This window comes from Jaculus jaculus, chromosome 12 (assembly GCF_020740685.1).
Source record: "Jaculus jaculus isolate mJacJac1 chromosome 12, mJacJac1.mat.Y.cur, whole genome shotgun sequence".
Lineage (NCBI taxonomy): Eukaryota > Metazoa > Chordata > Mammalia > Rodentia > Dipodidae > Jaculus > Jaculus jaculus.
The window spans coordinates 8,563,568-8,581,733 of NC_059113.1; the positions used below are offsets into that span (position 1 = coordinate 8,563,568).

The 18,166-nt window shown below is 38.0% G+C and overlaps 1 protein-coding gene across 2 annotated transcripts in view; it reads right to left on the minus strand.

Moving 5' to 3' along the window:
- Psd3 (pleckstrin and Sec7 domain containing 3) overlaps positions 1 to 18,166 on the minus strand; it is a 352,155-nt gene that overhangs the window by 62,092 nt on the left and 271,897 nt on the right. For both annotated transcript variants that reach the window (XM_045131244.1, XM_004669696.2), the window contains one exon: positions 14,617 to 14,810. In XM_045131244.1, coding sequence (XP_044987179.1) covers positions 14,617 to 14,810 — 194 coding nt within the window. The remainder of the gene's footprint in view (positions 1 to 14,616; positions 14,811 to 18,166) is intronic.

The window sequence follows — 18,166 nt, forward strand, 5'->3', positions numbered from 1 at the left end:
CAGACAGAAGCATTTACTCATATTCATTTAACAAACATTTGCCTTTCTTTAAGTTGGACTCCTAATTAATTTTAGAAAAGTATTCTTCTTATGCAAATCCTCTACATCTTGTTTCACTGACTACTCAGAATATGTGGTTTGGAAATGAGGTAACTATCGCCCCACAGAGCCCAACTGCTCCTGCCAGCGCCACACTGAGATCTCCACCTGGCAAGAAAGGCCTCCAAACATCCGCTCTGCGGGTTTCCAGGGAAACAGAAAGTACCATCCATCCCTTCTGTTTGTGCTAGGTGAACTTTAAACACATGTGTTGAAAAGTATATAAGAAGGCATGCCATAGTTCTTTTGTAAAGAGAAAAAACTATTATAAATGTAATAAATATTCTCTGCAGTATACAGCAGGTGATCCGTTCTGGTTCTGCCCATGTGAGCAGCGTGCACACAGAAGTGGTCCTGGGCTGCAGGAGCCACTGCAGACGGGGTCTAAAAGAAAACTGGGCCAATGGTACTAGAACTCACCTTAGACCCAATCTCTCACCTACTCTATCACTGGAAAACTGACAAGTCACAATTCTGCTTGGCAAAGGACTAGCTAAAGATTGACTTGAAAACAAGAAACTCAGAGAAAATCCTTTCATTTTCTATAAAATGTTCATAGGTTCTGGCATTTAAAGGCTTTCCTTGAAGCTGTAAAGTTAGTTTAGTAGGATCTTGAGATCCCTTCATTTCTAAGATCTACAAATTTATTTGCTGTGAAAATAAGTTTAAGAATAAGTTAAGTGAAAATCTGTTTAAGAGCACATGTAAATATTCTATCATCACTGTATTAAATCTACTAGAAACACTTTCTCAAGAGCAGCACATGTGAAATATGAACGGGAATAGCACCCGAGGACAAACGCTGTCACCCTCTACTGCAGTCTCTACCACAGAAGTGTGAGACTTATTAATCTTGTCTTTGGTCAATTAGAGTCCAGTTGTTCAAGTCATTAAGAAGGCAAGTTGCAGGCCTTCCAACAAGACCACCTGGAAGCCCGTGCTTTCCAGGGTACAGGCAGTGTGCTACCATGTGCAGACCCCTACGTGCTATGCTGCCTTCTAATTCACTTAATCACATCACAATATTAAGTTCAAGGAACTATTACTATGCCCATTTTACACAGGGGAGTATGGGTGCAAAGAAGTAGAGTTCAGGAGAAAGGAGGGCCAAACGTACATCAAAACTGGCTGGGAAGCTCTTCAGGGTCAGGCTCAGCTGCTCAGCTTCCAATCACCACACAGTGCTACTATTGTGGCTGCGCACAGTGAGGCTCTTCCTAGGACACTAGGGATGAAGACCACTGCTTGGCAGAATGAACTGCACGTGTCCCGTTCAGTACATGTGGCTGGGGAACTGCATTATATGACAAACCCAAGAGAGGGGCAGGGAAGACGGCCAGTCATGCAAGCCCAACCGATTTGAGTGAAAGGTGGTAACTCCAAGGAAGAAGGGAATTAGTATACATATATAATTCTTGTGTGAGAATATTTGCCAAACTTAATCAAATGATACCATGTGATGATGCTTTCAGGGCAGTACTTCTAATGCCTCACAGACAATTGTTTTGTTTCCTGAAAATACAGGGGCCTTACAGTGTCATTAGATTCTAGTCATCTGCCAAACTTACATGATACCAGTGTCTATGAGTTTAGCTTAACAATACAATAGATGCCACTATTTTTCCATCTGTTACTGTTCAGATTTATCCTCACATTTTCTGGACCTTTGTTCACTTCTTTTCATATCTGATCATTCCTCAGAAGTGTTTTCAAGTGCTTCTTGAAGCCTATCCTTAGAAGTTCCATTAGTAAGGGTCTTTCAGTGGTGAAACTTTTTCTATTTTGCTCTTTTTTTTTTTTTCAGTTCAATACTCCTATGTAGGTATGTTTTCATTATCTCTGGATCTCTCCATTGTAGGAATGTCTACCCTCAATCTCAAAAGTTTTTTCTGAGGTTGGGTTTTAGTTTAACACCTTAGTGTATCATTTTGAAAGACATGTAATTATTATCTTGTCCTCTACTGTTTCCAACACCACAGCCACCTAACACTCCATTCGGAGTCCTCACTTTCCCTCGAGGGCTCACTACTCCTTCAACAGCCAATCTCTTTGGCCATCAGCGGTGGCAGGCTTGCACTCCTGGGTGAGCTCACCTCCCTGAATTTGGGCTCATACTTTACTTAAAGTGTCACTTCGATTTCCCTTTGGTTATTATAAGTTCAACCATGAATTTGGACTCATACTTTACTTAAAGTGTCACTTCGATTTCCCTTTGGTTATTATAAGTTCAACCATTTATTTAAAGTATGTTTAAAAATGGTGTCTTTATTACTTTTAGATGTTTTACATTGTGAGAGTTTGGAATCTGCAGGTCTTCTTATGAAAAATAGACCATTTTCCTTTAGTTTTTAAAATATTTTCATTCATAAGCTTTTTAATCTAAGAAAAGTTATTTGGATCAGGACACTAGAGACACAGAGTTGTAAGACAGGGAGAAATAAAGTAAACAAGGTACTAGTCAAGAGGACTAGGAAACTAATAGGTATATATTGTATTTCAAGTTCGTTGAGGGTGCTTCAGTTTTTCACCTATAAAACAGCAGTAACAGCATCTCCCTATCTTAAAGAGAAAAGGTACAAGAATTTTCACATGTGTACATTGCCTTAAGTGCTTCAAAGGGAAATGATTTAGAAATACAATACTGTAACATTAGTATTGTATTTTACCACTCTGTTATAAACCTGTTTCCTTCTTTTATATAAGAATGGGTTTATAGTATTGACAGAGAAAAGAACATGAACAAGAGAGAATAAAAGGATACTCTAGTCCACAGGCCCCTGGATATCTTCCTAATGTTCTCTCAACTGGGTGCCAGGCACTTAGATTTTATTTGTACTCCAATGCCTACTATTTCTCTGAGTGTAGATATACCTCCCTCCCACATCTCTGTCTTTAATATGAATCTGTTACAAGTTTCTTAATTACTTGACAAAGTGTTGTTCATGTGCTCCAGGCACAGAAATGAGATCAGGGCACCTAGTATACCCCTAAAGAGTTCCTATCTAGAAGAGGTGACATGAACAATGAAGCTAATAAGCAAGACAACTCTTTAAACCAAATGGCAGCATAATACTAACAGCAGGCAATAGTTTTAAGTAGATAAAATGAGGAAGAAAATACTTCTAATTAGGAGTGGATGCAGAGGTTAGTTTTAAAGCAGAAACTTGAAGGAACAAAAATCAATTTTTATGAACTTTTCTATAACATAATTTAGTAAACATAAATGTAGATTCCAATTGATAAATTCTCACATTTCAAATTATATATATTTTTAAAATTCTTGAGAATAAAATCTGGAGCCAGAGAATATGGCTTTCAACCCTGGCTGGCTTCACCCAACTGTTCTGGCTTCATTTCCTTGTTCTTTAAAAGGAACAATATCATCAGTATCTGCTTCCTTCAGTAATTTTAAAAATCAAGTGAGATCATATATTTGAAACCTTATAAAGTTTTATTTCTTAAAGCCAAGGGATATTGCCTGCTAAAAACAGATGTCATCTGAAAACTCTTATAAAGTAGGTCTGCTTGTAAAAAGATGCTGGAGAAATGTCTTAAGCTTAAAAAGTTGAGCACAGCCAAATGTCAAGAAAGTCCAGTAACTTCATTCATATGAAATCTCAGAATACCCAACTCCAAGAAGACACAGTGTACTAATGACTTCTTATCATTTCTTGAGATATTTCTAGAGCTTTTTCAAAAAGCTAAGTGCTAAACTAGAAGGTTAGACCCTTACAGTCTATCTGAGAAGTGAGAGAAGGTGGTTTATCATTGTCAGCAAACCAGGTTCTCAACATCATGAGCACCCTATGACGCACCAGGGAATGGTGGTCAGAGACCTTGCTGAGCAGGCACCTCTACAAATAGCATTTCAAATACGGTACTGCAGTTGTAAAGTAGCCCAGGGCACAGTAACACCTTTGAAATGCCTCTGGGCAAAAGCTGCTGCAGGTCAGTAAGAATAATTCACAGTGGCAAGGATGAGCAGCCCCTTGACAGGATCAGTCCCTCCAGGGAAAGTGACTCAGTCTCACTGTGTCTCCCAGACTTAGAAGCTCTAGGACAGCCTTCAGTGTCTTCTGAAACAAGGTGGACATCACTCCCAGGCACCAGTGTGGAAGATGACTGCTACAGATTTCATGCTAAGTGATGCTCTTCTATGTTTCCCTCCTGGTTTTGCCCAACTCAGGACAAGGTTCTTCCACTTATCAGACTTCTGTTCTCTTACGTGATTCCCACCTTTCCATTAAGGGGTGACAGGAGTACAATCTCAAGAGCAATTAAATAGCAAATTTTCCTTTCTACAAGTTACTAAGTGGTGCCAGCTAAAATACTATCAACTAACCAATCACCCTACACCCCAAAGTTGTTTATTGTGCAGCCGTTTGTACTGTGGGTTCCCTACATACTAGTCAAACTACAGTTATTAATTTCTCCCAAAGTGTTCTAAAAAGCAAAATGTGAATTTGCTGCATACTAGGCACTATGTTGAGTTCCTAAGAATGAACCTTGCTGTCGTCACCTGCCTCTTCCCACATGCCCAGACTGGTACTCATTGTTTGAACATCCTTTCCCTGACTTCTGCTCTGTGTACTATTTAGTGAGTTCTGCATGGGTTGTATCTGAAATAAACATGTAGTCTCTCTAACTGCCAAGTAATAAAGAAGAGCATCTACTTAGACAGTGCTTATCTTATACAAAGATGACTTACAGTGCAGGGGAAGATGTTCATGGGGTACATGTGCCTCAGCATGCCTATACTTTTGGAACCAATGCTCTGTGGATAGCAAGGGATGTCTGTTCTCCAGCCACTATTAACATTCATGTTTAAAAAGGAGAATATACCTATAATCATATCTTAGTCATTATTGTTTTTCATTGATAAACATACAGGTAAAGTATTTTACTTTTTTATTTATGTCATTAGCTTTCAAATATTTTATGACTAATATTTTAAGGTTCTTTATGCTAATGTCATGTAACGAAAAATGTTAACACAAAACTTTGATTTTGCCATGGAATCCATTATATTTGTCTAGTGTCAATGACATAAATAAAAATATAAATTAAAAAAGAGAAATACAGTGCCCCTTCCAACAAACATAAAATTGCTGTTCTACTTAGAGACAATTACTCTCAGTAATGTGATGTACAAATGTCTAATCATTTTCTGATGTATACATTTGCTATACAAATTGTACTGATATACTTGTTTATAAACATATATTTATGCACATCATTTAAAAATGTTTGCAGTGCTGGTAAGATGGTCCACTGAGTAAAAGTGCTTAACTGCAAAGCCTGATGGACCAGGTGTGATGCTCCGTTATCCATGTAAAACCAAATGTGCAAAGTGGCACATACATCTGGAGTTCATCTGCAGAGTGGCAGGAGGTCCTGGGGTGCCCATCTCTCCCAGACCCCTGCTTGTAAATACATAAATAAAAATATTTCTGTAAAAAGTAAATAAAAGGATGGCATTGTGTTGTTCTACCATTAATCCTTTACTTAAAATACTTTTCTTTCTTTTTTCTTTTTGGAGAGATGATGAAATAGCAGCTCAGTCCTAGTCTGAGCCTGCCACTGCTCTCAGCACAAAGAGCATTAGCCTCCCTGATGGTTTCCAGCTTCCGCACTGTATGTCTGCTTGGTTGGAATATTCTTATTCAGAACCTCTTACCAAAGGCTTCATGACTTTCTTTCCCTTGCAATTCAACACTGTGCTCAATTAAATGACACCTACTCAGATGAACTGGGGTCTTCCCACCCATCCACCAAGAATGACTATTTCTGGAACAAAGCTGGTGCTAGGTAATATTTTTAAAAACTAATAAAATGACCTATTTAGCTTCAATTTTTAAATTGATGATCTCTAGAGTTAATAATTATGTGCATAAATTTTTACAATCTTGATTCCTTTAGGCAACTAACTATGGTTAACAGTAGTCAGAAAGTTCCAGAAATAAGCAATTCATAAATTTTAAATTGCCTGCTATTCTGAGTAGCGTGATGCAAACCCAAAGTCATCTGGTTCCATTCAGCTCAGGGCCTTTATCATCTATTTGTGCAACAGGTCCAATGTTGACATAAATTAGGGCCCCCAGTAGTCATCTGATTCACGGTCATGGTTTTGTGGTTTCTGAGCGCTATATTCAAGTGATCCGTTTTTAATTACTAATAGCCCCAAAGCACAGGAGAAGTGATGTTCATGGATTCTATACCAACACTGGCTGAGCATGCCTGCAGTCCTAGAAACAATAATCTGCAGGTAGGAAGGGATGTCTGTGCTCCAACCTCCACAGCCAGTGTCAAAGCAAAGGGAAACAGCTACAATCATATCTTAGTCAGCATTATTGCTGATGGGCAGTGTGAGTGTTAAAGAGAAGCTATACATGCTTTAAGAAAGAAACAAAGAAAAAAAGAATTATCACTATGTTTGCTAGATCTTTGGTAAAAACATCTTTTATCCATGAAATTAGAAGAAATTTAATTGCATGTTACTTTACTGTAGTACTTCAAAATTCAAGTTATAGCATTAGTACATGATGAGTGTTTAAGTAAGATGAAAAGGTGTTAGCTTACAGTGTTTACTCCTGTCCATAATTTCAGGTATACAGTAGATATCTCCAAATGTATCTTCTTGGAATAAGGGGACTACTATACTGCATTACTATTGCTCATTAGTGCTAGAGCTGATCCAGTGCCTCTTGCAAGCCCATGTACGACCAATGAGCTATACCTACATGCCCCTAAAATGCATTTTAAATTTCAACATTAAATATTGAAGAATCCAATACACTGCATTAAATTACCATAGCAGAGATATGAAACTTATTTTCTTCCTCTCTCAAATGTTAACTAAACCTAAAGGGTAAACAGTAAAAATAGAAGAACTTCTAAAAATCAGATGCAGTGCAAACTATGCATTCCTCTTCCAGCAAGAATATACGTCAGAGACTCTGCGCCCAGACTTTTTTTGGTGCTAAAAGATTGGCAGTTTACATTCCTATTCTTCCTTGACAAAAGCATTGCTTCTGGGGAGAATAGTGGGTGGCATCTTTTCACTAACTTTACTGCAGAAAAAAAGGTGCAAAAAAGACACAAGCGATTGAAATGAGACTTCAAAACAAAACTGTACTCAGTATGAGCACAGGATTGTGAAGGGGTGATTCTTCCTCTAAAGCAGATAGAGCACCATCCTTGACTGCCCTGTGACAATGACTACTTGACACGCCCAGGCTGGCCAGGCTGGGCTGCTCTTGGAGCGGTGTGGACAGTGACCATCTCTGCATCATCTGCTGCCACGGACCAACAGAGGGGACAGGGGAAGGACACCAGAGCCTCATTTTAAGACCATTGCTTTGCTTTGTCTTCACTTAAAACTTGCTCTGTAACAGAAGGAGACAACTACCTTATGGGGAAAAAAATCCACTTCTATCTCTTAATTATAGTGTTGCTGTTCCCAATGTGACACAATAAGAAAGAATTGTGCCTGCATTGCCATTATATTCTCTATTTTCAATCTCTGTTACTCAAGATAACATCCACTTTCTCACATTTGACGTGTAGGACTAAATTTTCAAACCTTCTAACGTGAGTGAGGCTCTTCAGCTTCCTGTTAGCTACCCAACTGCCCTCATGCTCAAGGTGCTGAGACAGACACTTATAATGAGCACCACAAAAGCAAATAATGTAATAGTATGTCAAAGAAAACAGAAATAGTAGGTAAATAATATCAATGAAGATCCCAGACTAGAAAAGTAACAGTGTGATTGAAATGTGAAAATATTACAAGTGATGTCTCTTGACTTAGTTCTTCTTTCTTCTAACTTCTCCAGGCTCTTTTCCTTTTTTTTTTTTTTTTTTTTTAGCATAGAAGCTATTTTTCCTGGTAGCTAACTCACATGACATCCTGAACCATGTTGGCATAGCAAGCTATACACATTCTCTATTGGCTGCTGGTTAAAACCGAAGATAATTTAATAAACATAACCAACATTTCATCTTTCAACTCTATTTGTCTTTCTACAGATGATCTCTGGAATTTACAGGAACATACTATTAATTTTGTTTTAGTAAAAATTCTTTTACCCTAATATTGTAGTATTTACAAGTTTGAACTAAACCAGGCACGGTGGTTCACACCTTTAATCCCAGCACTCAGGAAGCAGAGGTAGGAGGATTGTCATGAGTTTGCAGCCACCCTGAGACTACATAGTAAGTTCCAGGTCAGCCCAAGCTAGAGTGAGACCCTACTTTGGAACCCCCCCCCCAAAAAAAGTTTGCCTTCACTAACTACAAATTGTAACTACTTTCTACATGGTACATCCATATTTAAGTTCTTTAGCGACAGAGCTCATATTTAAAATGTCATTTTATGTATATATATATATATAATATGATAACCTCAAAGGTTTAAAATATGTTTATATGAAAAATCATGCATATATATCGCCTTGGGTTACCGGGGAACACTTAATTCATGTAAGAAACACAAATTTATTACTTGTACCTTAGCTTACATAAGCTTTGTAATAAGATACAAATACAGCACCATATATGGTCTTCTCAATCATGCTGCCTCTCTTACATGGTATGCCAGTGAAATGGAAGGAGTCATGATCTCAAATGATTTTGGGGCCAAAACACAGCACCACTTTTGAGGAGGTCTAGCATGAGGGTAAAAGAACATTTGGAAACTATGGTTAACCAGGGAATGACTAACTAAATTCACACACTTTGATTTGTAAAAAGAACTGTGTTGGTCAAGGAAAAGAACTATCCAGACACCACTGTTCCTATCTTTGGACCTCTAGTCGTTCAGATGAATGCCACAAAGTGATATGCTGCCTCCACCCTAACAAATACAGAACTTAAATATTCCTAAGCATATTTTCTAAAGGAAGTTGTTTTTAACAATAAGCTACAGTTAGTTTGCTGTAAGCAGATATGGCCCCTCTATATAAACTGCTTTTCTGTTCTGTATGTTGCTTGGGATAAAACCATTATCCTCATCTATTAATCGAGAGTATTTCTTGACAGGACAAATATTAAATGAGTATATACACCAAATGCTTAGGATAAAGTCCCAATATTAAGCAGGAATTTAATGATCACTATTTAATGATCATTTAGACTATGAGTTAATAAATATGTTCTAGAAACAAGCACCCAAGATTGCTAAGGCAAGACTTTATCAAATGTTTTCATTGTATTGGACAAAATCCCAAAGATACATTTTGCTTTCCAGTTTGACTTTTTAAAGCTTTCCCCTTAATGTCAGATTTAATGAATCTGGTAATCACTCTACCAATAAAATATAAATACAGCATTATGTATGAGAATATATTGCAGAGATAGAATTTGATTTTAATTATGATATGTCTTCTGGTAGTACAATTTTTCAGAATATTTTTAAGGCAAAAGGAAAAATATGATAACCTCAAAGGTTTAAAATATGTTTATATGAAAAATCATGCATGCAATCTGAAAATTAAGACTCTTTAAAGCAATTAAAATGTAAATGATACCACATTTTGAAGGGAACAGGTGGTGCTGCAGAAAATGTCCTGCCATAAAAGCAACTACAGAAAAGGAGTATACAAGTATATTCAAGAACATAACACACAGGTCAAGGGCTTAAACATCACATGACAACAGCACTGGCCTGATGATTCTCAAGATGGCAGAAATGAGATCAAAACCTGCTACCTCCTGAAGAAAGGTTTTAGTGCCAGCAGTGAAAGAGGGCATCTAACCAGAGCTTTGAAGTCAAGTTGACTTGAGGACATGAAGGAGTCTTCTGAGACAGAGGGAGCTAAAATTTTTAGAGTGAAAGAGAGGGGAGACCTTACCAGAAGACTTGTTCTGGAGACCTGAAGAGAAATCTCAGGTCCTATATGGACACATGTCTGACTGAGCACAATGAAAGGGAGAGAGCCACGGCATCAGAAAGTAGTGGGAGGAACAGCCAGCTCCCATGGGGATCAGAACTGTGTGCTTTCATCAGCCTAAGCAGACAGGCTCTACACAGGCTCTGAGCAGACTGAAGATGAGGAATAATGCCTTGATACTCAGGGCATCCAAGAAGAAAGGTTGCTCTCATACCGGGTAACAAAAGACTTAGGAAAGCTTCTAAAGGATCAGTCAATGTACAAGTTACTTATCTACACACCACAAGAAAAATCCAATACAGCTAAATCTAGGATCTAAATGAAACATGAAACCTTTACATTTAGCACTCACAAAAAAAATTGAGTGCTAAATATAAATCTAAAAGAATCTCAACAAACCAAATAGAAATCATAATAAAGCACCTCATAATAAAATTACTGAAAGATAGAGACAAATAAAATATCTGGAATATATCTAGAAGGGGCAAAACCATATTAGCAACAGAGCAACAAAAGTGAGAATAAAATTATACTGCTTAGCGTCAGTCATGCTGGGCAGAGAATAAGGAACAGCATTTATAATGTACTGAATGAAACAGGGATTGGGAGGATGTCCCAGAAATTTTAAACCCACTGACCATAAATTCCTAAAGTTAAGGTAAAATTCAGGTTTGAGACTAATAAAACATTTATTGTTAGCAGCATATGGGTAAAAGGGAAACAAAAACATGTATTTAAAGAAAAATATTATAATGTACTACTGCAGGTTTTATAACATATACTAAGTTGATGACATTAGCACAAAGGCTAGGAAGACTGAATTATAAATGACGCATTAAAAGTGTCTTACAAAATAAAGGAAGTGGTTTGTCTACCATAATATACAGTATATAAACCCTAATACAAAGCCACCAGTGAACAAGAAGTGAAGCTAATAGCTTAAAGAATGATAAAAATATAAAACATGCATACATACAAATATCTTCAATGAGAAGGAAGGAAAACAAGAAATAGAGTAAATAAAAATCAAGTATTAAGAAGGCAGAGTTAAAGTGAATCATATCAACAGTTACTATAAATGCAAATGGTCTAAAACTATGTGAAAAATAAAAGACTGTGATCTGGGATAAGGGATGCTGTACCAATATACTGTATAAACTCCTTAAAAGATGAAATCGTATATTAAAAATAACAAAAAGATGGAGGATGAGTGTTTTAAAGCATGAAAAATGCAAAAAAATGTCAAGTTTCTACATTAGACAAAGCAATGCTCAAATTAAGGAATGTCACTAGAAGGGGGTTGGGGATGTAGCTCACTGACAGAACACTGGCCCAGCACATGTGTGGCCCTGGGCTCAATCTCTAGCACTGACAAAGAAAAATAAGAAAAGGAAAAAAGCAAACCAATCAACAACAACAAAAACCAAGTCAAACAGAATTGTGAGCAGGCAAAGGCTCATTTCATGACGACGAAAGGATCAATTCACAAGAGGACATATATTCACTGCCCACAGGATGGTAAAGTGGTCATGATATTTCAGCAATTTCTTACAAGGTTCAGCATAAGCTTGGCATATGGCATAGTAATCTTACTCCTTCACTCCTTGATAACTTCTGAAAAGAAAAGAAATCTTAGACACAAAGACTTGCACATAAATATTTATTATAGACCCAAACTGGAAACAACTCAATTGTGTTGCAGGTAAATAACTAAGCTATGGGCTATCCAAACAGAATACTTCTCAGTAGTAAAAGGAGATAAGATGTTAGTTCACACAATATATAATACTAGATAAATGTGCAAAGGACAATGCTACCCGAAAGAGCAGGAAGAAGACACGACTTATGATTCCATTTGTTGCAGTTCTACAAAAGGAAGAAGTACAGCATCTCAAGACAGAAAACTCACTGCCATGGGCCTAAAGAAAGCTTAATTCAGTAAGTGCAAAGGAACCTTTTCTGGAAATAGAAATTTTATCTCAATTGAGATAGTGGCTATATAACTGTACATATCTTTCAAAACTCAAACTATACACATTTAAGTTGAGAAGCTAAATTGTCTATCTATACTAGAGTGAGTTGCAAACCATGGTAAATTTGAATGGGGTTAGCAAAGAAAAGGCTGAGAAATTAAGAAAGGCTTTACAAAATTTCTAGCTTCCTCTCAGTACTTCCCTCAAAAAAGAGGTGAAGCTGGCTGTGGTGGCACACGCTGGTAGGATATTGCTGACGAGGCAGAGGCAGGAGAACCAGGAGTTCAAGGCTACATGTTGAAAAGAAAAGAGGTGAAAATTTCCCCAGGGACAAAGCAATTGATAGGAACGAAGCCTGGAAACTGGGGCTCAGCGAGCGCTGTCTCATTCTATCTCTATAACTCACCAGCGTTCTGAGGCAGGGGGAGAGACAGAAACAGGGCAGAGGCAGGTTCCTGTGCAAAGCAAGCAAAACTTAGGTCGCTAAAATAGAGGCCCTGTGACACCTAAAATCTCCTAAATAACCAGAAATTCTTAAAGTACTTAACCCAGGCCTAAGAGGGAATGCTGTGGAACTTCTAGCCTGATTGAAAGGTCTGGGACGGCTCAACTGATCTCAATCCTCAGACTGTCTATCTTCCATATACCACCTAGGGAACAGTGCCTCCAACAGCAGAATCCTCTCTTCCTCTCCTCAGACATGGCCCAAGGAAACAAGGGACAGAGGCTAAGGACACTTTGGAATATGTACTGGAGCTCTAGAATCAATGAGAAGATGGCCCATGGATGGTCTAATGATATTTATACAACTGGATTCAGTGGGGACTATTTTGATACCCTTTTGAACTTCTGCTTTTGTTTTTAATTAGAACAGTCTTACTGTGTAGCTGGGACTGGCTGTGAACATACAGCCAGGTAGGTCATCAACGTGCAATTCTCCTGCCTCTGGAACTAAGTGCTAAAATTACAGGCTTGCATGACTGTTCTGCTTTTTTTTTTTTTTTCTTGAACAGGGATTTTAAACTTTATTTACTTTGCTTTTTTCAAAGCTTCCTTTACTTTATGTGTACTGCCTGTATCAGATATTTATTTTTCATTTAGCCTATAGAGTGAAACTGTATTCATACCTGACTGGAGGTAATGGTTACAACTTTTACATCTTAGTCTTGGAGATGGAAGCTACAGTGGACAGGGCACGGTACAGACTACAACCTATCTGTGGTTGTAAATGAAAATTTATACCATGTTTGGCTAACGCTCTGTTCAAAGTCAGTGTGTGGAGAACAATGTGTGTGTGCACTGGAGTTAACATTGGAGTTGTTAACTCACGGACATGTCCGCCAAGAGCTCCCTTTGTCTGTGAGACCTGTACCCTTCAAAGGGGACTTTCCTTTTGCTACTGAAAGCACGAATGTGCTGTCACAGGATGCATACTTTCTGGAGTGTAAACTGAGCGTTGCCCTGGAATGGATTAGAGTAGAGCTAGGGAGAATTAGAATGTACTTTTGTGTGACAACTGAACACCCGGTGTACCCAGGCAGGTATTCAGAACATTCCCAATAACAGAACTTACATACAAAACTAAGCAGGGGCAAAATGGAGAGTAAGACTTCATCTTGACCTGTGTCCTTTTCCCATGGTTTGGATTGGTGTCACCAGCAACTAAAGGAATCTGATAATACTGCCAAAAAAATATTATGTCTATCCCTGTGTATGGTGGAAGAAATCCTGGAGAACTTGGAACATGAGGGAGCCTGCTCCACATTTTTGGGCAGTGTCAGAGTCACTCAATCACAAGGCTTCTCCTGCCTGAAAACTGGCTGACTGTGCGCACCTTGAGAGTGCTCATCCACAGACAAACGCGGTGGTGCTGCTACCCCTTCAAGCCATATCTGTGTCTGTAGGAGGGCAGGACACCGCAGGGAAAAAGCCACCCATATTGATTCTATGTGTCTTGTAGTCCTAGCCTATTCAACTGCGTCAAATTGTTATTTCAATCCTGTGAAGATTGACTCATCGTCTCTTCCTTTCAAATTTCACATACCATGATCTCTGGAAAGGTATTCATGTTTCATACAACACAGACCTTGAATCCAGTGGAAGGATTCTTCCAAGTTCCTGATACTAATGACATTATATTTTAATATATTTTAATGATATTATATTTCCTCCATATCACCTGTCCATCTTGTCAGAGGTCAACCACTCCACATATGCTTTGGATATGAATTCCCTTCCTTCCCCTTTGCCTCTGGGACCATACTCCATCACTGATTACTGTATATATTACAAATCCAACCTTGCCGCTACCATCAGAAATGTCAACTCCACAGACAGCAATAGTTTCCAGCCTATTCACTACTATGTAGTAATAGTGTGTGTTACATGTTGTAACCATATATAAATGAATGAACAGGAGGCTCGGAAATGACTGATCTATGAGAAGCCTTCCATGGCTAGAGTTCTTTAATCCTAATCAGAGAAGATTAGGCACCATAATATGTCTCTGATTTAAAGATAGATGCTGTCTCAAAATGCAAAAATATTTCTTTACATGAACATATTTTTTTCTTTACCCTTGACTTTAGTTTAGAGAGGGTTTAAAATCTGAGCCTAAATGAAATAGAAAACACATGAACATGGGTGATGCTTACTTTTCTTTCCATCCATATCTGCATGGATTTTGCGAGCCAAGAACCCACTTTTGTACACAGCAGCATTAGGATCATGAGGAATGTCCAAAAATGGGTTAGTCGTGCTCCCAATCCGACTGATGGTCTTTGGATGTGTCCCATTAGCCTTCTCATCAGTACCTTCTGAAGGGGACTTTTTTTTCTCATCGTCATCTCTGAAAAGGAGAAAACACAAAGGCTGAGCCAAGAACTTGCCACAATATTCAATGAACAGAGACAAATCCCATATGCATGTGCAACTCATTTTCCCAGTCCTAAAACATAACTCTTATATCACAAAATCATGATTATGCTTGTATAATGTGACACAGCTCCTCCCCAGTACTGTCCCAGCCTGGCCCAACAAAGGTCTTTCTTAACTCTGATCATACTTTTCAAAATGATTGTGTACAAGATCGATGCTCCAATCACTGCATTTGTGAGGCATCAGAGACTTTCTCCACACAGCTTCTTGCTTAAACCAGTATTCTGAGCTTCAGGAGATGAGTATGAATGTTCTACACAGTATCAGTCATGAGAAGCTTATAGTGCTGTACTATCCAATTTCATAGCCAATATCTGATATCTATGCATGGCTGTTGAGAACTAAAAATGGGATACAACCAAACTGACCCAAAGTTTAATTTCTAAAGATTTAGTACAAAAAGTAAAGTAACATAACAATTAAATGATTACATATTAAGATGAAAATGTGAACAAAGAGATTCAAGTAAAGATGCTCTTAAAATATACCTAGCTCTGGGCTGGAGAGATGGCTTAGCGGTTAAGCGCTTGCCTGTGAAGCCGAAGGACCCCGGTTCGAGGCTCGGTTCCCCAGGTCCCACGTTAGCCAGATGCACAAGGGGGTGCACGCGTCTGGAGTTCGTTTGCAGAGGCTGGAAGCCCTGGCGCGCCCATTCTCTCTCTCTCCCTCTATCTGTCTTTCTCTCTTTCTCTCTATGTCTGTCGCTCTCAAATAAATAAATAAAAATTTAAGAAAAAAAAAAGATGGACAGAAGTTCAAATTTATAAAAAAAAATATACCTAGCTCTTTTTCCTTTACAATATGGCCACTAAAAATTTAAATTATATAACAACTGTTATCCTTCTTTTGGTTAGGATTAATGTTATAGTCAGGTGCATATCTTCACACTTGTGTATTACAACAATTAAGAGACATTCTACTAGGAAAACAGTAATTAGAGAAACAGAGTATATTACAATGAAATCCTGATAATGGAAGTTTCAAACTATTCCATCATGTAAAGTATGTATTTTTGATGTTGTGAAGGTGAATGTATGACCTTGTAGGGCTCTAAGGGTAAAAATCCAGTCTGCTCCCAGCTTCATCTGGTGGTGGCTGTCTTTTGATCGTATGTGTGTGTGTGTGTGTGTGTGTGTGTGTGTGTGTGTATGTATATACACACACACACACACACACATATATATGGTACATGAGTCTCTGATGACTGTCATCTACACGACAGAAATGATGCTTGTAATATTACTGTAATAAAACTTGTACTCATAATGATTCTTTCCATACCAACCATGTACTGCACTAAGGCTTGCCTTCCCCACAATTTCTCTAAATGCCAGAATTCCAGAGAAGAACCCACAGTAGCACTTACTTGAACATGGAGGTCACAAGACAGGGACCAGTTACCTCATACTGGCTACTTGACTTCAGAACTTTGTTGATTTACTCTTCTTTTTTTCCCCCTTTTTTCAAGGTAGGGTCTCTCTCTAGCCCAGGCTAACCTGGAATTCACTACTGTACTCATGTACTCTCAGAGTGGTCTTGAAGTCTTACTGATGCTCCTACCTCTGCTTCCAGATAGTGTTGGGATTAAAGGCATGCTCCATCATGCCACAATTTTATTTACTTTAACATACATCACAGGTGTATGTGCTGGAGGTTGCTTCCATTGTATATAAGTGCAGATATGCCAGTGAAATACAAACAAGGAATGGTGTAATAAAGCTCACTCATGTCTATAAAAAACAGCTGACCTAACTAGAATTTTCCTGTACTTACTAAGCAATTGAGACACCTTATGGATGATGCAAACAATTTCATTAATGTAAAAGGGGGAGATGCAGTACAGTTATCTTGCATTGCTTATGAAAATAATGATGCATACATGAATATTCTGTACATACAAAAATACTCAGAGAGATTTCTAGGAGAGTAGTTCTGAGATTCCAATCATCTCAAGACCGTATAGCCTAGGAAAGCCCCAGCACATTTTCCTGGCAGTCTATTCCATCAGTGGTATGTGCATGACTTAGATTAGTCCAAGCCCAGGACGGCCCGATGCTACTCTCATCTAGTGACTAAAGATCTAGTCCCCACAGCAGAAAACCTTGTTACTTCTGTCCTTTCTTAAGGGCAATACATATAAATTTCTTAAGTTCTATGCTATTTATGACTTGTCCTTTGATTTTTAGGCATCCTTGGATTGACTCATTAAGAAAGCAGATTTAGGAATAATCCCATTTTAGTCTCACAAAGGGGATTCAGCTCTCTCCAGAGTGTTACATGGGCACCACACTCAAAATATGTTGTGATTAGTTATATGGAATACAAATGCTTAAATCAAATATAAATGTGTGGGTCATTTGTGTGCACTGGCATATGTATGTGTGTGCTGACTAATACTGAAAATAACAAAATCATTGTCTAGAACTAGACTCAAGAGGAAATAGAGGGCTGGAGAGAAAGCTTAGCAGATAAGTTGCTTGCTTGCACAGGCTAACGACCTGAGTTCAATTCCCCAGGACCCATATAAAGCCAGATGCACAAAGTTGCCCATGCATCTGAAGTTTGTTTGCAGCAGTTGGAGTCCCTGGTGAGCTCATTCTCTCTTCTCTCTTTCCCTCTCTGTCTCTTACTTCTTGCAAATAAATAAATAAATTTCTTGCAAAACAGGAAATATAGAATTTAACATTGAAATTGGGCAGTCAAGGATAAAGTCACGTTTACCAAGCAGGGAAAGGCCATTCCCAGCTCTCACATTTATAATGTGTTCTCTTCTATGTTTCATTTGAACTATTTTTTCAGTGTACACTTATGTTACATTCTAGCTAATCTCACTGAGGTGCAATTATCACTAAAAATTATAGAAGTTTTCATCATATAAAATTGAAAATCTGTACCCATTAAATAATAACTTATAATTCCTTCCTTTCCCAATCCTAGCCACCGGTAGCTATGAAATTATTCTACTGATACTAATTATGAATATTCATATTTCTCTCATGTTTTCAGATGATCAAGTTTTTGTTTATTCTCATTTCATGTGGGTTTTCACATTTTCCTATATGTTAAAATAGACTTTATAGTAATTTTAGGTTCACAGAAAAATTAGGTAATACATACATATATACATGCATCATATATCCTTCCCCCTTTATATCTACTTTCAAAATATATACCAGAATGGTACATTTTCTATAATCAGTTAACTTACATTAATACATTGTAGCCTAAATGATTACTCATCAATTAAAAAAATTCTGTGTTGCATAT